Consider the following 18,818-nt stretch of genomic DNA (forward strand, 5'->3'; position numbering starts at 1 on the left):
CACTTTTACTGTACTATATGTCAATTATTACATTCATACACACTTTCACTGTACTATATGTCAATTAATACATTCATACACACTTTTACTGTACTATATGTCAATTAATACATTCATACACACTTTTACTGTACTATATGTCAATTAATACATTCATACACACTTTTACTGTACTATATGTCAATTAATACATTCATACACACTTTTACTGTACTATATGTCAATTAATACATTCACACACACTTTTACTGTACTATATGTCAATTAATACATTCATACACACTTTTACTGTACTATATGTCAATTAATACATTCACACACACTTTTACTGTACTATATGTCAATTAATACATTCATACACACTTTTACTGTACTATATGTCAATTAATACATTCATACACACTTTTACTGTACTATATGTCAATTAATACATTCATACACACTTTTACTGTACTATATGTCAATTAATACATTTATACACACTTTTACTGTACTATATGTCAATTAATACTTTCATACACACTTTTACTGTACTATGTCAATTAATACATTAATACACACTTTTACTGTACTATGTCAATAAAACATTCATACACACTTTTACTGTACTATATGTCAATTAATACATTCATACACACTTTTACTGTACTATGTCAATTAATACATTCATACAGACTTTTACTGTACTATATGTCAATTAATACATTCAAACGCACTTACTATACTATATGTCAATTAATACATTCCTACACACTTTTACTGTACTATATGTCAATTAATACTTTCATACACACTTTTACTGTACTATATGTCCATTAATACATTCATACACACTGTACTATATGTCAATTAATACATTCATACACTTACTGTACTATATGTCAATTAATACATTCATACACACTTTTATTGTACTATATGTCAATTAATACTTTCATACACACTTTTACTGTACTATATGTCAATTAATACATTCATACACACTTTTACTGTACTATGTCAATAAAAACATTCATACACACTTTTACTGTACTATATGTCAATAAAAACATTCATACACACTTACTGTACTAAATGTCAATTAATACATTAGTACACATTTACTGTACTATATGTCAATTAATACTTTCATACACACTTTTACTGTACTATATGTCCATTAATACATTCATACACCCTTTTACTGTACTATATGTCAATTAATACATTCAAACACACTTTTACTGTACTATATGTCAATTAATACATTCATACACACTGTACTATATGTCAATTAATACATTCATACACTTACTGTACTATTTGTCAATTAATACATTCATACACACTTTTATTGTACTATATGTCAATTAATACTTTCATACACACTTTTACTGTACTATATGTCAATTAATACATTCATACACACTTTTACTGTACTATATGTCAATACATTCATACACACTTTTACTGTACTATATGTCAATTAATACATTAATACACACTTTTACAGTACTATATGTCAATACATTCATACACACCTTTACTGTACTATATGTCAATTAATACATTAATACACACTTTTACTGTACTATATGTCAATTAATACATCCATACACACTTTTACTGTACTATATGTCAATTAATACATCCATACACACTTTTACAGTACTATATGTCAATTAATACATTCATACACACTTTTACTGTACTATATGTCAATTAATACATTCATACACACTTTTACTGTACTATATGTCAATACATCCATACACACTTTTACTGTACTATATGTCAATTAATACATTCATACACACTTATACTGTACTATATGTCAATACATTCATACACTTTTACTGTACTATATGTCAATACATTCATACACTTTTACTGTACTATATGTCAATTAATACATTCATACACACTTTTACTGTACTATATGTCAATTAATACATCCATACACACTTTTACTGTACTATATGTCAATTAATACATCCATACACACTTTTACTGTACTATATGTCAATACATTCATACACACTTTTACTGTACTATATGTCAATTAATACATTAATACACACTTTTACAGTACTATATGTCAATTAATACATTCATACACACTTTTACTGTACTATATGTCAATTAATACATCCATACACACTTTTACTGTACTATATGTCAATTAATACATTCATACACACTTATACTGTACTATATGTCAATACATTCATACACTTTTACTGTACTATATGTCAATACATTCATACACACTTTTACTGTACTATATGTCAATTAATACATTCATACACACTTTTACTGTACTATATGTCAATTAATACATCCATACACACTTTTACTGTACTATATGTCAATTAATACATTCATACACACTTATACTGTACTATATGTCAATACATTCATACACTTTTACTGTACTATATGTCAATTATTACATTCATACACACTTTCACTGTACTATATGTCAATTAATACATTCATACACACTTTTACTGTACTATATGTCAATTAATACATTCACACACACTTTTACTGTACTATATGTCAATTAATACATTCATACACACTTTTACTGTACTATATGTCAATTAATACATTCACACACACTTTTACTGTACTATATGTCAATTAATACATTCATACACACTTTTACTGTACTATATGTCAATTAATACATTCATACACACTTTTACTGTACTATATGTCAATTAATACATTTATACACACTTTTACTGTACTATATGTCAATTAATACTTTCATACACACTTTTACTGTACTATGTCAATTAATACATTAATACACACTTTTACTGTACTATGTCAATAAAACATTCATACACACTTTTACTGTACTATATGTCAATTAATACATTCATACACACTTTTACTGTACTATGTCAATTAATACATTCATACAGACTTTTACTGTACTATATGTCAATTAATACATTCAAACGCACTTACTATACTATATGTCAATACATTCATACACACTTTTACTGTACTATATGTCAATTAATACATTAATACACACTTTTACAGTACTATATGTCAATTAATACATTCATACACACTTTTACTGTACTATATGTCAATTAATACATTCATACACACTTTTACTATACTATATGTCAATTAATACATCCATACACACTTTTACTGTACTATATGTCAATTAATACATTCATACACACTTATACTGTACTATATGTCAATACATTCATACACTTTTACTGTACTATATGTCAATTATTACATTCATACACACTTTCACTGTACTATATGTCAATTAATACATTCATACACACTTTTACTGTACTATATGTCAATTAATACATTCATACACACTTTTACTGTACTATATGTCAATTAATACATTCATACACACTTTTACTGTACTATATGTCAATTAATACATTCATACACACTTTTACTGTACTATATGTCAATTAATACATTCACACACACTTTTACTGTACTATATGTCAATTAATACATTCATACACACTTTTACTGTACTATATGTCAATTAATACATTCACACACACTTTTACTGTACTATATGTCAATTAATACATTCATACACACTTTTACTGTACTATATGTCAATTAATACATTCATACACACTTTTACTGTACTATATGTCAATTAATACATTCATACACACTTTTACTGTACTATATGTCAATTAATACATTTATACACACTTTTACTGTACTATATGTCAATTAATACTTTCATACACACTTTTACTGTACTATGTCAATTAATACATTAATACACACTTTTACTGTACTATGTCAATAAAACATTCATACACACTTTTACTGTACTATATGTCAATTAATACATTCATACACACTTTTACTGTACTATGTCAATTAATACATTCATACAGACTTTTACTGTACTATATGTCAATTAATACATTCAAACGCACTTACTATACTATATGTCAATTAATACATTCCTACACACTTTTACTGTACTATATGTCAATTAATACTTTCATACACACTTTTACTGTACTATATGTCCATTAATACATTCATACACACTGTACTATATGTCAATTAATACATTCATACACTTACTGTACTATATGTCAATTAATACATTCATACACACTTTTATTGTACTATATGTCAATTAATACTTTCATACACACTTTTACTGTACTATATGTCAATTAATACATTCATACACACTTTTACTGTACTATGTCAATAAAAACATTCATACACACTTTTACTGTACTATATGTCAATAAAAACATTCATACACACTTACTGTACTAAATGTCAATTAATACATTAGTACACATTTACTGTACTATATGTCAATTAATACTTTCATACACACTTTTACTGTACTATATGTCCATTAATACATTCATACACCCTTTTACTGTACTATATGTCAATTAATACATTCAAACACACTTTTACTGTACTATATGTCAATTAATATATTCATACACACTGTACTATATGTCAATTAATACATTCATACACTTACTGTACTATTTGTCAATTAATACATTCATACACACTTTTATTGTACTATATGTCAATTAATACTTTCATACACACTTTTACTGTACTATATGTCAATTAATACATTCATACACACTTTTACTGTACTATATGTCAATTAATACATTCATACACACTTTTACTGTACTATGTCAATAAAAACATTCATACACACTTACTGTACTATATGTCAATTAATACATTCATACACACTTTTACTGTACTATGTCAATAAAAACATTCATACACACTTACTGTACTATATGTCAATTAATACATCCATACACACTTTTACTGTACTATATGTCAATTAATACATTCATACACACTTATACTGTACTATATGTCAATACATTCATACACTTTTACTGTACTATATGTCAATTATTACATTCATACACACTTTCACTGTACTATATGTCAATTAATACATTCATACACACTTTTACTGTACTATATGTCAATTAATACATTCATACACACTTTTACTGTACTATATGTCAATTAATACATTCATACACACTTTTACTGTACTATATGTCAATTAATACATTCATACACACTTTTACTGTACTATATGTCAATTAATACATTCACACACACTTTTACTGTACTATATGTCAATTAATACATTCATACACACTTTTACTGTACTATATGTCAATTAATACATTCACACACACTTTTACTGTACTATATGTCAATTAATACATTCATACACACTTTTACTGTACTATATGTCAATTAATACATTCATACACACTTTTACTGTACTATATGTCAATTAATACATTTATACACACTTTTACTGTACTATATGTCAATTAATACTTTCATACACACTTTTACTGTACTATGTCAATTAATACATTAATACACACTTTTACTGTACTATGTCAATAAAACATTCATACACACTTTTACTGTACTATATGTCAATTAATACATTCATACACACTTTTACTGTACTATGTCAATTAATACATTCATACAGACTTTTACTGTACTATATGTCAATTAATACATTCAAACGCACTTACTATACTATATGTCAATTAATACATTCCTACACACTTTTACTGTACTATATGTCAATTAATACTTTCATACACACTTTTACTGTACTATATGTCCATTAATACATTCATACACACTGTACTATATGTCAATTAATACATTCATACACTTACTGTACTATATGTCAATTAATACATTCATACACACTTTTATTGTACTATATGTCAATTAATACTTTCATACACACTTTTACTGTACTATATGTCAATTAATACATTCATACACACTTTTACTGTACTATGTCAATAAAAACATTCATACACACTTTTACTGTACTATATGTCAATAAAAACATTCATACACACTTACTGTACTAAATGTCAATTAATACATTAGTACACATTTACTGTACTATATGTCAATTAATACTTTCATACACACTTTTACTGTACTATATGTCCATTAATACATTCATACACCCTTTTACTGTACTATATGTCAATTAATACATTCAAACACACTTTTACTGTACTATATGTCAATTAATATATTCATACACACTGTACTATATGTCAATTAATACATTCATACACTTACTGTACTATTTGTCAATTAATACATTCATACACACTTTTATTGTACTATATGTCAATTAATACTTTCATACACACTTTTACTGTACTATATGTCAATTAATACATTCATACACACTTTTACTGTACTATATGTCAATTAATACATTCATACACACTTTTACTGTACTATGTCAATAAAAACATTCATACACACTTACTGTACTATATGTCAATTAATACATTCATACACACTTTTACTGTACTATGTCAATAAAAACATTCATACACACTTACTGTACTAAATGTCAATTAATACATTTACACACTTTTACTGTACTATATGTCAATTAATACATTCATACACACTTTTACTGTACTATGTCAATTAATACACACTTACTGTGCTATGTCAATCAATACATTCATACACACTTTTACTGTACTATATGTCAATTAATACTTTCATTCACACTTTTACTGTACTATATGTCAATTAATAGTTTCATACACTTACTGTACTATATGTCAATTAATACATTCATACACACTTTACTGTACTATGTCAATTAATACACACTTTTACTGTACTATATGTCAATTGATACATTCATACACGCTTTTACTGTACTATATGTCAATTAATACTTTCATTCACGCTTTTACTGTACTATATGTCAATTAATACATTCATACACACTTTTACTGTAATGTATGTCAATTAATACATTCATACACGCTTTTACTGTACTATATGTCAATTAATACATTCATACACACTTTTACTGTAATGTATGTCAATAAATACATTCATACACACTATTTACAGTAAAATATGTCTATAAATACATTCAGTTGAAGCACACCCAGGCTGTATCTATTCACAGTGTGAAGCCGCTTCTAGGGCTCTTGTCTTCACCACCATGGTGGGAAATAAACTATCACTGGAGGGAAAGGGATGGCTAAGCATGCCACACACACACACACACACACACACACACACACACACACACACACACACACACACACACACACACACACACACACACGCGGAGTAGGTACAGAAAGTATTTGGACGACACGTTCATGTGTTGACTGTTGAATTAGCCGTGTGCTAAACTAAAACATGAATGTACAATCAGCACTCATCTGGACAGAAAAAAGTGATTTATATAGACATTATTTCAAATGTATTAACATTTAAAAAAGCACATGTACATAAGTATTAAGACCCTCCAATCAGTACTGAGTTGATGCACCTTTGGCTGCAATTCCAAGTCTTTTTGAACACGATGCTTGGCACACCTGTCTTTGGGCACCTTCTCTCTTTCCTCTTTGTAGCACCTCTCAAGCTCCATCAGGTTTTCATCCAGGATGTCTCTGTACATTGCTGCATTCATCTTTCCCTCAATCCCGAAAAGTCTCCCAGTTAGTGTTCATCCAGGATGTCTCTGTACATTGCTGCATTCATCTCTCCCTCAATCCTGACTAGTCTCCCAGTTAGTGTTCATCCAGGATGTCTCTGTACATTGCTGCATTCATCTTTCCCTCAATCCCACTTAGTCTCCCAGTTAGTGTTCATCCAGGATGTCTGTGTACATTGCTGCATTCATCTTTCCCTCAATCCTGACTAGTCTCCCAGTTAGTGTTCATCCAGGATGTCTCTGTACATTGCTGCATTTATCTTTCCCTCAATCCCGACTAGTCGCCCAGTTAGTGTTCATCCAGGATGTCTCTGTACATTGCTGCATTCATCTTTCCCTCAATCCCGACTAGTCTCCCAGTTAGTGTTCATCCAGGATGTCTCTGTACATTGCTGCATTCATCTTTCCCTCAATCCCAACTAGTCTCCCAGTTAGTGTTCATCCAGGATGTCTCTGTACATTGCTGCGTTCATCTTTCCCTCAATCCCGACTAGTCTCCCAGTTAGTGTTCATCCAGGATGTCTCTGTACATTGCTGCGTTCATCTTTCCCTCAATCCCGACTAGTCTCCCAGTTAGTGTTCATCCTGGATGTGTCTGTACATTGCTGCATTCATCTTTCCCTCAATCCCAACTAGTCTCCCAGTTAGTGTTCATCCAGGATGTCTCTGTACATTGCTGCGTTCATCTTTCCCTCAATCCCGACTAGTCTCCTAGTTAGTGTTCATCCAGGATGTCTCTGTACATTGCTGCATTCCTCTTTCCCTCAATCCCAACTAGTCTCCCAGTTAGTGTTCATCCAGGATGTCTCTGTACATTGCTGCGTTCATCTTTCCCTCAATCCCGACTAGTCTCCCAGTTAGTGTTCATCCAGGATGTCTCTGTACATTGCTGCGTTCATCTTTCCCTCAATCCCGACTAGTCTCCCAGTTAGTGTTCATCCAGGATGTCTCTGTACATTGCTGCATTCATCTTTCCCTCAATCCCACTTAGTCTCCCAGTTAGTGTTAATCCAGGATGTCTCTGTACATTGCTGCATTCATCTTTCCCTCAATCCCGACTAGTCTCCCAGTTAGTGTTCATCCAGGATGTCTCTGTACATTGCTGCATTCATCTTTCCCTATATCCCACCTAGTCTCCCAGTTAGTGTTCATCCTGGATGTCTCTGTACATTGCTGCATTCATCTTTCCCTCAATCCCGACTAGTCTCCCAGTTAGTGTTCATCCAGGATATCTCTGTACATCGATGCATTCATCTTTCCCTCAATCCCACCTAGTCTCCCAGTTAGTGTTCATCCTGGATGTCTCTGTACATTGCTGCATTCATCTTTCCCTCAATCCCAACTAGTCTCCCAGTTAGTGTTCATCCAGGATGTCTCTGTACATTGCTGCATTCATCTTTCCCTCAATCCCACTTAGTCTCCCAGTTAGTGTTAATCCAGGATGTCTCTGTACATTGCTGCATTCATCTTTCCCTCAATCCCGACTAGTCTCCCAGTTAGTGTTCATCCAGGATGTCTCTGTACATTGCTGCATTCATCTTTCCCTCAATCCCGACTAGTCTCCCAGTTAGTGTTCATCCAGGATGTCTCTGTACATTGCTGCATTCATCTTTCCCTCAATCTCGACTAGTCTCCCAGTTAGTGTTCATCCAGGATGTCTCTGTACGTTCCTGCATTCATCTTTCCCTCAATCCCGTCTAGTCTCCCAGTTAGTGTTCATCCAGGATGTCTCTGTACATTGCTGCATTCATCTTTCCCTCAATCCCGCCTAGTCTCCCAGTTAGTGTTCATCCAGGATGTCTCTGTACATTGCTGCATTCATCTTTCCCTCAATCCCGACTAGTCTCCCAGTTAGTGTTCATCCAGGATGTCTCTGTACATTGCTGCATTCATCTTTCCCTCAATCCCGACTAGTCTCCCAGTTAGTGTTCATCCAGGATGTCTCTGTACATTGCTGCATTCATCTTTCCCTCAATCCCACCTAGTCTCCCAGTTAGTGTTCATCCTGGATGTCTCTGTACATTGCTGCATTCATCTTTCCCTCAATCCCGACTAGTCTCCCAGTTAGTGTTCATCCTGGATGTGTCTGTACTTTGCTGCATTCATCTTTCCTTCAATCCCGACTAGTCTCCCAGTTAGTGTTCATCCAGGATGTCTCTGTACATTGCTGCATTCATCTTTCCCTCAATCCTGACTAGTCTCCCAGTTAGTGTTCATCCAGGATGTGTCTGTACATTGCTGCATTCATCTTTCCCTCAATCCCACCTAGTCTCCCAGTTAGTGTTCATCCAGGATGTCTCTGTACATTGCTGCATTCATCTTTCCCTCAATCCCGACTAGTCCCCCAGTTAGTGTTCATCCAGGATGTCTCTGTACATTGCTGCATTCATCTTTACCTCAATCCCGACTAGTCTCCCAGTTAGTGTTCATCCAGGATGTCTCTGTACATTGCTGCATTCATCTTTCCCTCAATCCCGACTAGTCCCCCAGTTAGTGTTCATCCAGGATGTCTCTGTACATTGCTGCATTCATCTGAGTCTAGTCAGGGAGGTGACCAAGACCATGGTCACTCTGTGGAGAGGAGAACCCTCCAGAAGGACAATCCACCAATGTGTCCTAAGTTTACACCTGAAAGACTCTCAGACCAGGAGAAACTAAATGGTCTGGTCTGATGAGACAAAGATTCCAGTCTTTGGAGGAAAGCATTTGCCATCCAAGCTGATGGCGCCTGAGAGGTGGTGCCAAGAAGAAGGAGAGGTGGTGCCCAAAGATATGTGAGCATGAAAAGGGACATGTGCAATTACCTGGGAACAAAGATTGTGGTGGACCGACAAGAGAAGAGTCTCGCTCTCTTGATGTAATTCCTCTGTGGAGTAAATGTGTAGCCCATCCCAGTCTTGTGCAGGTCTACAAGGTCACCTCTGATGCCCTGACTCAGATCTTATGGTTAGTGTTTAGTGGACAGGTGACCCAGGTGTGTTCCTACTGCTTGTTCAAGAAGATGAATAGCTCGGTTGGTAGAGTGGCCGTGCCAGCAACTTGAGGGTTGCAGGTTCGATTCCCACTTCCGCCATCCTAGTCAATGCCGTTGTGTCCTTGGGCAAGACACTTTACCCACCTGCTCCCAGTGCCACCCACACTGGTTTAAATGTAACTTAGGTATTGGCTTTCACTATGTAAAGCGCTTTGAGTCACTAGAGAAAAGCGCTATATAAATATAATTCACTTCACAAGTGTGACAGTCAGGACATGTGTGTCCTGCAGGAAGTATGGATGAAGTCCTGGCGTCCCTGCAGCGAGGACAGATCCAGCTGAGGAAGACCAAGACCTCCATGAAGCCTCCTGCTGACCCCAGAACTTCTCTGATGTCTGCCATCCGACTGGGAGTCGCCTTGAAGAAGGTACCGTCCAAATGTTGACTTCAGGTTGTCTCAAAGTCTTCCACTCCTTTTGATTGAATGATTGATACTTTTATTATTAGATTGCACAGTTCAGTACATATTCTCTACAATTGACCACTAAATGGTAACACCCCAATAAGTTGTTTAAGTCGGGGTCCACCTTCATCAATTCATGGTACAAATATATACTGTGATTATTGTGACAATGGTGGTTTATTATGTGTGTGATTATTGTGGCAATGGTGGTTTATTATGTGTGTGATTATTGTGGCAATGGTGGTTTATTATGTGTGTGATTATTGTGGCAGAGGTGGTTTATTATGTGTGTGATTATTGTGGCAATGGTGGTTTATTATGTGTGTGATTATTGTGGCAATGGTGGTTTATTATGTGTGTGATTATTGTGGCAATGGTGGTTTATTATGTGTGTGATTATTGTGGCAATGGTGGTTTATTATGTGTGTGATTATTGTGGCAATGGTGGTTTATTATGTGTGTGATTATTGTGGCAATGGTGGTTTATTATGTGTGTGATTATTGTGGCAATGGTGGTTTATTATGTGTGTGATTATTGTGGCAATGGTGGTTTATTATGTGTGTGATTATTGTGGCAATGGTGGTTTATTATGTGTGTGATTATCGTGGCAATGGTGGTTTATTATGTGTGTGATTATTGTGGCAATGGTGGTTTATTATGTGTGTGATTATTGTGGCAAGGGTGGTTTATTATGTGTGTGATTATTGTGGCAATGGTGGTTTATTATGTGTGTGATTATTGGGGCAATGGTGGTTTATTATGTGTGTGATTATTGTGGCAATGGTGGTTTATTATGTGTGTGATTATTGTGGCAATGGTGGTTTATTATGTGTGTGATTATCGTGGCAATGGTGGTTTATTATGTGTGTGATTATCGTGGCAATGGTGGTTTATTATGTGTGTGATTATTGTGGCAATGGTGGTTTATTATGTGTGATTATTGTGGCAATGGTGGTTTATTATGTGTGTGATTATTGTGGCAATGGTGGTTTATTATGTGTGTGATTATCGTGGCAATGGTGGTTTATTATGTGTGTGATTATTGTGGCAATGGTGGTTTATTATGTGTGTGATTATCGTGGCAATGGTGGTTTATTATGTGTGTGATTATTGTGGCAATGGTGGTTTATTATGTGTGTGATTATTGTGGCAATGGTGGTTTATTATGTGTGTGATTATTGTGGCAATGGTGGTTTATTATGTGTGTGATTATCGTGGCAATGGTGGTTTATTATGTGTGTGATTATTGTGGCAATGGTGGTTTATTATGTGTGTGATTATTGTGGCAATGGTGGTTTATTATGTGTGTGATTATTGTGGCAATGGTGGTTTATTATGTGTGTGATTATTGTGGCAATGGTGGTTTATTATGTGTGTGATTATCGTGGCAATGGTGGTTTATTATGTGTGTGATTATCGTGGCAATGGTGGTTTATTATGTGTGTGATTATTGTGGCAATGGTGGTTTATTATGTGTGTGATTATTGTGGCAATGGTGGTTTATTATGTGTGTGATTATTGTGGCAATGGTGGTTTATTATGTGTGTGATTATTGTGGCAATGGTGGTTTATTATGTGTGTGATTATCGTGGCAATGGTGGTTTATTATGTGTGTGATTATCGTGGCAATGGTGGTTTATTATGTGTGTGATTATTGTGGCAATGGTGGTTTATTATGTGTGTGATTATTGTGGCAAGGGTGGTTTATTATGTGTGTGATTATTGTGGCAATGGTGGTTTATTATGTGTGTGATTATCGTGGCAATGGTGGTTTATTATGTGTGTGATTATTGTGGCAATGGTGGTTTATTATGTGTGTGATTATTGGGGCAATGGTGGTTTATTATGTGTGTGATTATTGGGGCAATGGTGGTTTATTATGTGTGTGATTATCGTGGCAATGGTGGTTTATTATGTGTGTGATTATTGTGGCAAGGGTGGTTTATTATGTGTGTGATTATTGTGGCAATGGTGGTTTATTATGTGTGTGATTATTGTGGCAATGGTGGTTTATTATGTGTGTGATTATTGTGGCAATGGTGGTTTATTATGTGTGTGATTATTGTGGCAATGGTGGTTTATTATGTGTGTGATTATCGTGGCAATGGTGGTTTATTATGTGTGTGATTATTGTGGCAATGGTGGTTTATTATGTGTGTGATTATTGTGGCAATGGTGGTTTATTATGTGTGTGATTATTGTGGCAATGGTGGTTTATTATGTGTGTGATTATCGTGGCAATGGTGGTTTATTATGTGTGTGATTATTGTGGCAATGGTGGTTTATTATGTGTGTGATTATTGTGGCAATGGTGGTTTATTATGTGTGTGATTATTGTGGCAATGGTGGTTTATTATGTGTGTGATTATTGTGGCAATGGTGGTTTATTATGTGTGTGATTATCGTGGCAATGGTGGTTTATTATGTGTGTGATTATCGTGGCAATGGTGGTTTATTATGTGTGTGATTATTGTGGCAATGGTGGTTTATTATGTGTGTGATTATTGTGGCAATGGTGGTTTATTATGTGTGTGATTATTGTGGCAATGGTGGTTTATTATGTGTGTGATTATTGTGGCAATGGTGGTTTATTATGTGTGTGATTATTGTGGCAATGGTGGTTTATTATGTGTGTGATTATTGTGGCAATGGTGGTTTATTATGTGTGTGATTATTGTGGCAATGGTGGTTTATTATGTGTGTGATTATTGTGGCAATGGTTTATTATGTGTGTGATTATTGTGGCAATGGTGGTTTATTATGTGTGTGATTATTGTGGCAATGGTGGTTTATTATGTGTGTGATTATTGTGGCAATGGTGGTTTATTATGTGTGTGATTATTGTGGCAATGGTGGTTTATTATGTGTGTGATTATTGTGGCAATGGTGGTTTATTATGTGTGTGATTATTGTGGCAATGGTTTATTATGTGTGTGATTATTGTGGCAATGGTGGTTTATTATGTGTGTGATTATTGTGGCAATGGTGGTTTATTATGTGTGTGATTATTGTGGCAATGGTGGTTTATTATGTGTGTGATTATTGTGGCAATGGTGGTTTATTATGTGTGTGATTATTGTGGCAATGGTGGTTTATTATGTGTGTGATTATTGTGGCAATGGTTTATTATGTGTGTGATTATTGTGGCAATGGTGGTTTATTATGTGTGTGATTATTGTGGCAATGGTGGTTTATTATGTGTGTGATTATTGTGGCAATGGTGGTTTATTATGTGTGTGATTATTGTGGCAATGGTGGTTTATTATGTGTGTGATTATTGTGGCAATGGTGGTTTATTATGTGTGTGATTATTGTGGCAATGGTGGTTTATTATGTGTGTGATTATTGTGGCAATGGTGGTTTATTATGTGTGTGATTATTGTGGCAATGGTGGTTTATTATGTGTGTGATTATTGGGGCAATGGTGGTTTATTATGTGTGTGATTATTGTGGCAATGGTGGTTTATTATGTGTGTGATTATTGTGGCAATGGTGGTTTATTATGTGTGTGATTATTGTGGCAATGGTGGTTTATTATGTGTGTGATTATTGTGGCAATGGTGGTTTATTATGTGTGTGATTATTGTGGCAATGTTGGTTTATTATGTGTGTGATTATTGTGGCAATGGTGGTTTATTATGTGTGTGATTATTGTGGCAATGGTGGTTTATTATGTGTGTGATTATTGTGGCAATGGTGGTTTATTATGTGTGTGATTATTATGGCAATGGTGGTTTATTATGTGTGTGATTATTGTGGCAATGGTGGTTTATTATGTGTGTGATTATTGTGGCATGGTGGTTTATTATGTGTGTGATTATTGTGGCAATGGTTTATTATGTGTGTGATTATTATGGCAATGGTGGTTTATTATGTGTGTGATTATTGTGGCAATGGTGGTTTATTATGTGTGTGATTATTGTGGCAATGGTCGTTTATTATGTGTGTGATTATTGTGGCAATGGTGGTTTATTATGTGTGTGATTATTGTGGCAATGGTGGTTTATTATGTGTGTGATTATTGTGGCAATGGTGGTTTATTATGTGTGTGATTATTGTGGCAATGGTTTATTATGTGTGTGATTATTGTGGCAATGGTGGTTTATTATGTGTGTGATTATTGTGGCAATGGTGGTTTATTATGTGTGTGATTATTGTGGCAATGGTTTATTATGTGTGTGATTATTGTGGCAATGGTGGTTTATTATGTGTGTGATTATTGTGGCAATGGTGGTTTATTATGTGTGTGATTATTGTGGCAATGGTGGTTTATTATGTGTGTGATTATTGTGGCAATGGTGGTTTATTATGTGTGTGATTATTGTGGCAATGGTGGTTTATTATGTGTGTGATTATTGTGGCAATGGTTTATTATGTGTGTGATTATTGTGGCAATGGTGGTTTATTATGTGTGTGATTATTGTGGCAATGGTGGTTTATTATGTGTGTGATTATTGTGGCAATGGTGGTTTATTATGTGTGTGATTATTGTGGCAATGGTGGTTTATTATGTGTGTGATTATTGTGGCAATGGTGGTTTATTATGTGTGTGATTATTGTGGCAATGGTGGTTTATTATGTGTGTGATTATTGTGGCAATGGTGGTTTATTATGTGTGTGATTATTGTGGCAATGGTGGTTTATTATGTGTGTGATTATTGTGGCAATGGTGGTTTATTATGTGTGTGATTATTGGGGCAATGGTGGTTTATTATGTGTGTGATTATTGTGGCAATGGTGGTTTATTATGTGTGTGATTATTGTGGCAATGGTGGTTTATTATGTGTGTGATTATTGTGGCAATGGTGGTTTATTATGTGTGTGATTATTGTGGCAATGGTGGTTTATTATGTGTGTGATTATTGTGGCAATGTTGGTTTATTATGTGTGTGATTATTGTGGCAATGGTGGTTTATTATGTGTGTGATTATTGTGGCAATGGTGGTTTATTATGTGTGTGATTATTGTGGCAATGGTGGTTTATTATGTGTGTGATTATTGTGGCAATGGTGGTTTATTATGTGTGTGATTATTATGGCAATGGTGGTTTATTATGTGTGTGATTATTGTGGCAATGGTGGTTTATTATGTGTGTGATTATTGTGGCAATGGTGGTTTATTATGTGTGTGATTATTGTGGCAATGGTTTATTATGTGTGTGATTATTATGGCAATGGTGGTTTATTATGTGTGTGATTATTGTGGCAATGGTGGTTTATTATGTGTGTGATTATTGTGGCAATGGTGGTTATTATGTGTGTGATTATTGTGGCAATGGTGGTTTATTATGTGTGTGATTATTGTGGCAATGGTGGTTTATTATGTGTGTGATTATTGTGGCAATGGTGGTTTATTATGTGTGTGATTATTGTGGCAATGGTGGTTTATTATGTGTGTGATTATTGTGGCAATGGTGGTTTATTATGTGTGTGATTATTGTGGCAATGGTGGTTATTATGTGTGTGATTATCGTGGCAATGGTGGTTTATTATGTGTGTGATTATTGTGGCAATGGTGGTTTATTATGTGTGTGATTATTGGGGCGATGGTGGTTTATTATGTGTGTGATTATTGGGGCGATGGTGGTTTATTATGTGTGTGATTATTGTGGCAATGGTGGTTTATTATATGTGTGTGATTATTGTGGCAATGGTGGTTTATTATGTGTGTGATTATTGTGGCAATGGTGGTTTATTATGTGTGTGATTATTGTGGCAATGGTGGTTTATTATGTGTGTGATTATTGGGGCAATGGTGGTTTATTATGTGTGTGATTATTGGGGCAATGGTGGTTTATTATGTGTGTGATTATTGTGGCAATGGTGGTTTATTATGTGTGTGATTATTGTGGCAATGGTGGTTTATTATGTGTGTGATTATTGTGGCAATGGTGGTTTATTATGTGTGTGATTATTGTGGCAATGGTGGTTTATTATGTGTGTGATTATCGTGGCAATGGTGGTTTATTATGTGTGTGATTATCGTGGCAATGGTGGTTTATTATGTGTGTGATTATTGTGGCAATGGTGGTTTATTATGTGTGTGATTATTGTGGCAATGGTGGTTTATTATGTGTGTGATTATTGTGGCAATGGTGGTTTATTATGTGTGTGATTATTGTGGCAATGGTGGTTTATTATGTGTGTGATTATTGGGGCAATGGTGGTTTATTATGTGTGTGATTATTGTGGCAATGGTGGTTTATTATGTGTGTGATTATTGTGGCAATGGTGGTTTATTATGTGTGTGATTATTGGGCGATGGTGGTTTATTATGTGTGTGATTATTGTGGCAATGGTGGTTTATTATGTGTGTGATTATTGGGGCGATGGTGGTTTATTATGTGTGTGATTATTGGGGCGATGGTGGTTTATTATGTGTGTGATTATTGGGGCGATGGTGGTTTATTATGTGTGTGATTATTGGGGCAATGGTGGTTTATTATGTGTGTGATTATTGGGGCGATGGTGGTTTATTATGTGTGTGATTATTGGGGCGATGGTGGTTTATTATGTGTGTGATTATTGGGGCGATGGTGGTTTATTATGTGTGTGATTATTGTGGCAATGGTGGTTTATTATGTGTGTGATTATTGGGGCGATGGTGGTTTATTATGTGTGTGATTATTGGGGCGATGGTGGTTTATTATGTGTGTGATTATTGGGGCGATGGTGGTTTATTATGTGTGTGATTATTGTGGCAATGGTTTATTATGTGTGTGATTATTGTGGCAATGGTTTATTATGTGTGTGATTATTGTGGCAATGGTTTATTATGTGTGTGATTATTGGGGCGATGGTGGTTTATTATGTGTGTGATTATTGGGGCGATGGTGGTTTATTATGTGTGTGATTATTGGGGCGATGGTGGTTTATTATGTGTGTGATTATTGTGGCAATGGTGGTTTATTATGTGTGTGATTATTGGGGCGATGGTGGTTTATTATGTGTGTGATTATTGGGGCGATGGTGGTTTATTATGTGTGTGATTATTGGGGCGATGGTGGTTTATTATGTGTGTGATTATTGTGGCAATGGTGGTTTATTATGTGTGTGATTATTGGGGCGATGGTGGTTTATTATGTGTGTGATTATTGGGGCGATGGTGGTTTATTATGTGTGTGATTATTGTGGCAATGGTGGTTTATTATGTATGTGATTATTGTGGCAATGGTGGTTTATTATGTGTGTGATTATTGTGGCAATGGTGGTTTATTATGTGTGTGATTATTGTGGCAATGGTGGTTTATTATGTGTGTGATTATTGGGGCGATGGTGGTTTATTATGTGTGTGATTATTGGGGCGATGGTGGTTTATTATGTGTGTGATTATTGGGGCGATGGTGGTTTATTATGTGTGTGATTATTGTGGCAATGGTGGTTTATTATGTGTGTGATTATTGGGGCGATGGTGGTTTATTATGTGTGTGATTATTGGGGCGATGGTGGTTTATTATGTGTGTGATTATTGGGGCGATGGTGGTTTATTATGTGTGTGATTATTGTGGCAATGGTTTATTATGTGTGTGATTATTGTGGCATGGTTTATTATGTGTGTGATTATTGTGGCAATGGTTTATTATGTGTGTGATTATTGGGGCGATGGTGGTTTATTATGTGTGTGATTATTGGGGCGATGGTGGTTTATTATGTGTGTGATTATTGGGGCGATGTGGTTTATTATGTGTGTGATTATTGTGGCGATGGTGGTTTATTATGTGTGTGATTATTGGGGCGATGGTGGTTTATTATGTGTGTGATTATTGGGCGATGGTGGTTTATTATGTGTGTGATTATTGGGGCGATGGTGGTTTATTATGTGTGTGATTATGTGG

The 18,818-nt window shown here is 34.5% G+C and overlaps 1 protein-coding gene across 2 annotated transcripts in view; it reads left to right on the top strand.

The window, feature by feature from the left end:
• The window catches only part of LOC133543027 (WASP homolog-associated protein with actin, membranes and microtubules), a 45,078-nt gene extending 34,098 nt beyond the window's left edge, over window positions 1–10,980 (top strand). For both annotated transcript variants that reach the window (XM_061887384.1, XM_061887385.1), the window contains exon 10: window positions 10,811–10,980. In XM_061887384.1, coding sequence (XP_061743368.1) covers window positions 10,811–10,965 — 155 coding nt within the window. In that variant the 3' untranslated portion in view covers window positions 10,966–10,980. The remainder of the gene's footprint in view (window positions 1–10,810) is intronic.
• The last annotated feature ends 7,838 nt before the right edge of the window (window positions 10,981–18,818 follow it).

The sequence above is a fragment of the Nerophis ophidion genome, linkage group LG25, assembly GCF_033978795.1.
Source record: "Nerophis ophidion isolate RoL-2023_Sa linkage group LG25, RoL_Noph_v1.0, whole genome shotgun sequence".
NCBI lineage: Eukaryota > Metazoa > Chordata > Actinopteri > Syngnathiformes > Syngnathidae > Nerophis > Nerophis ophidion.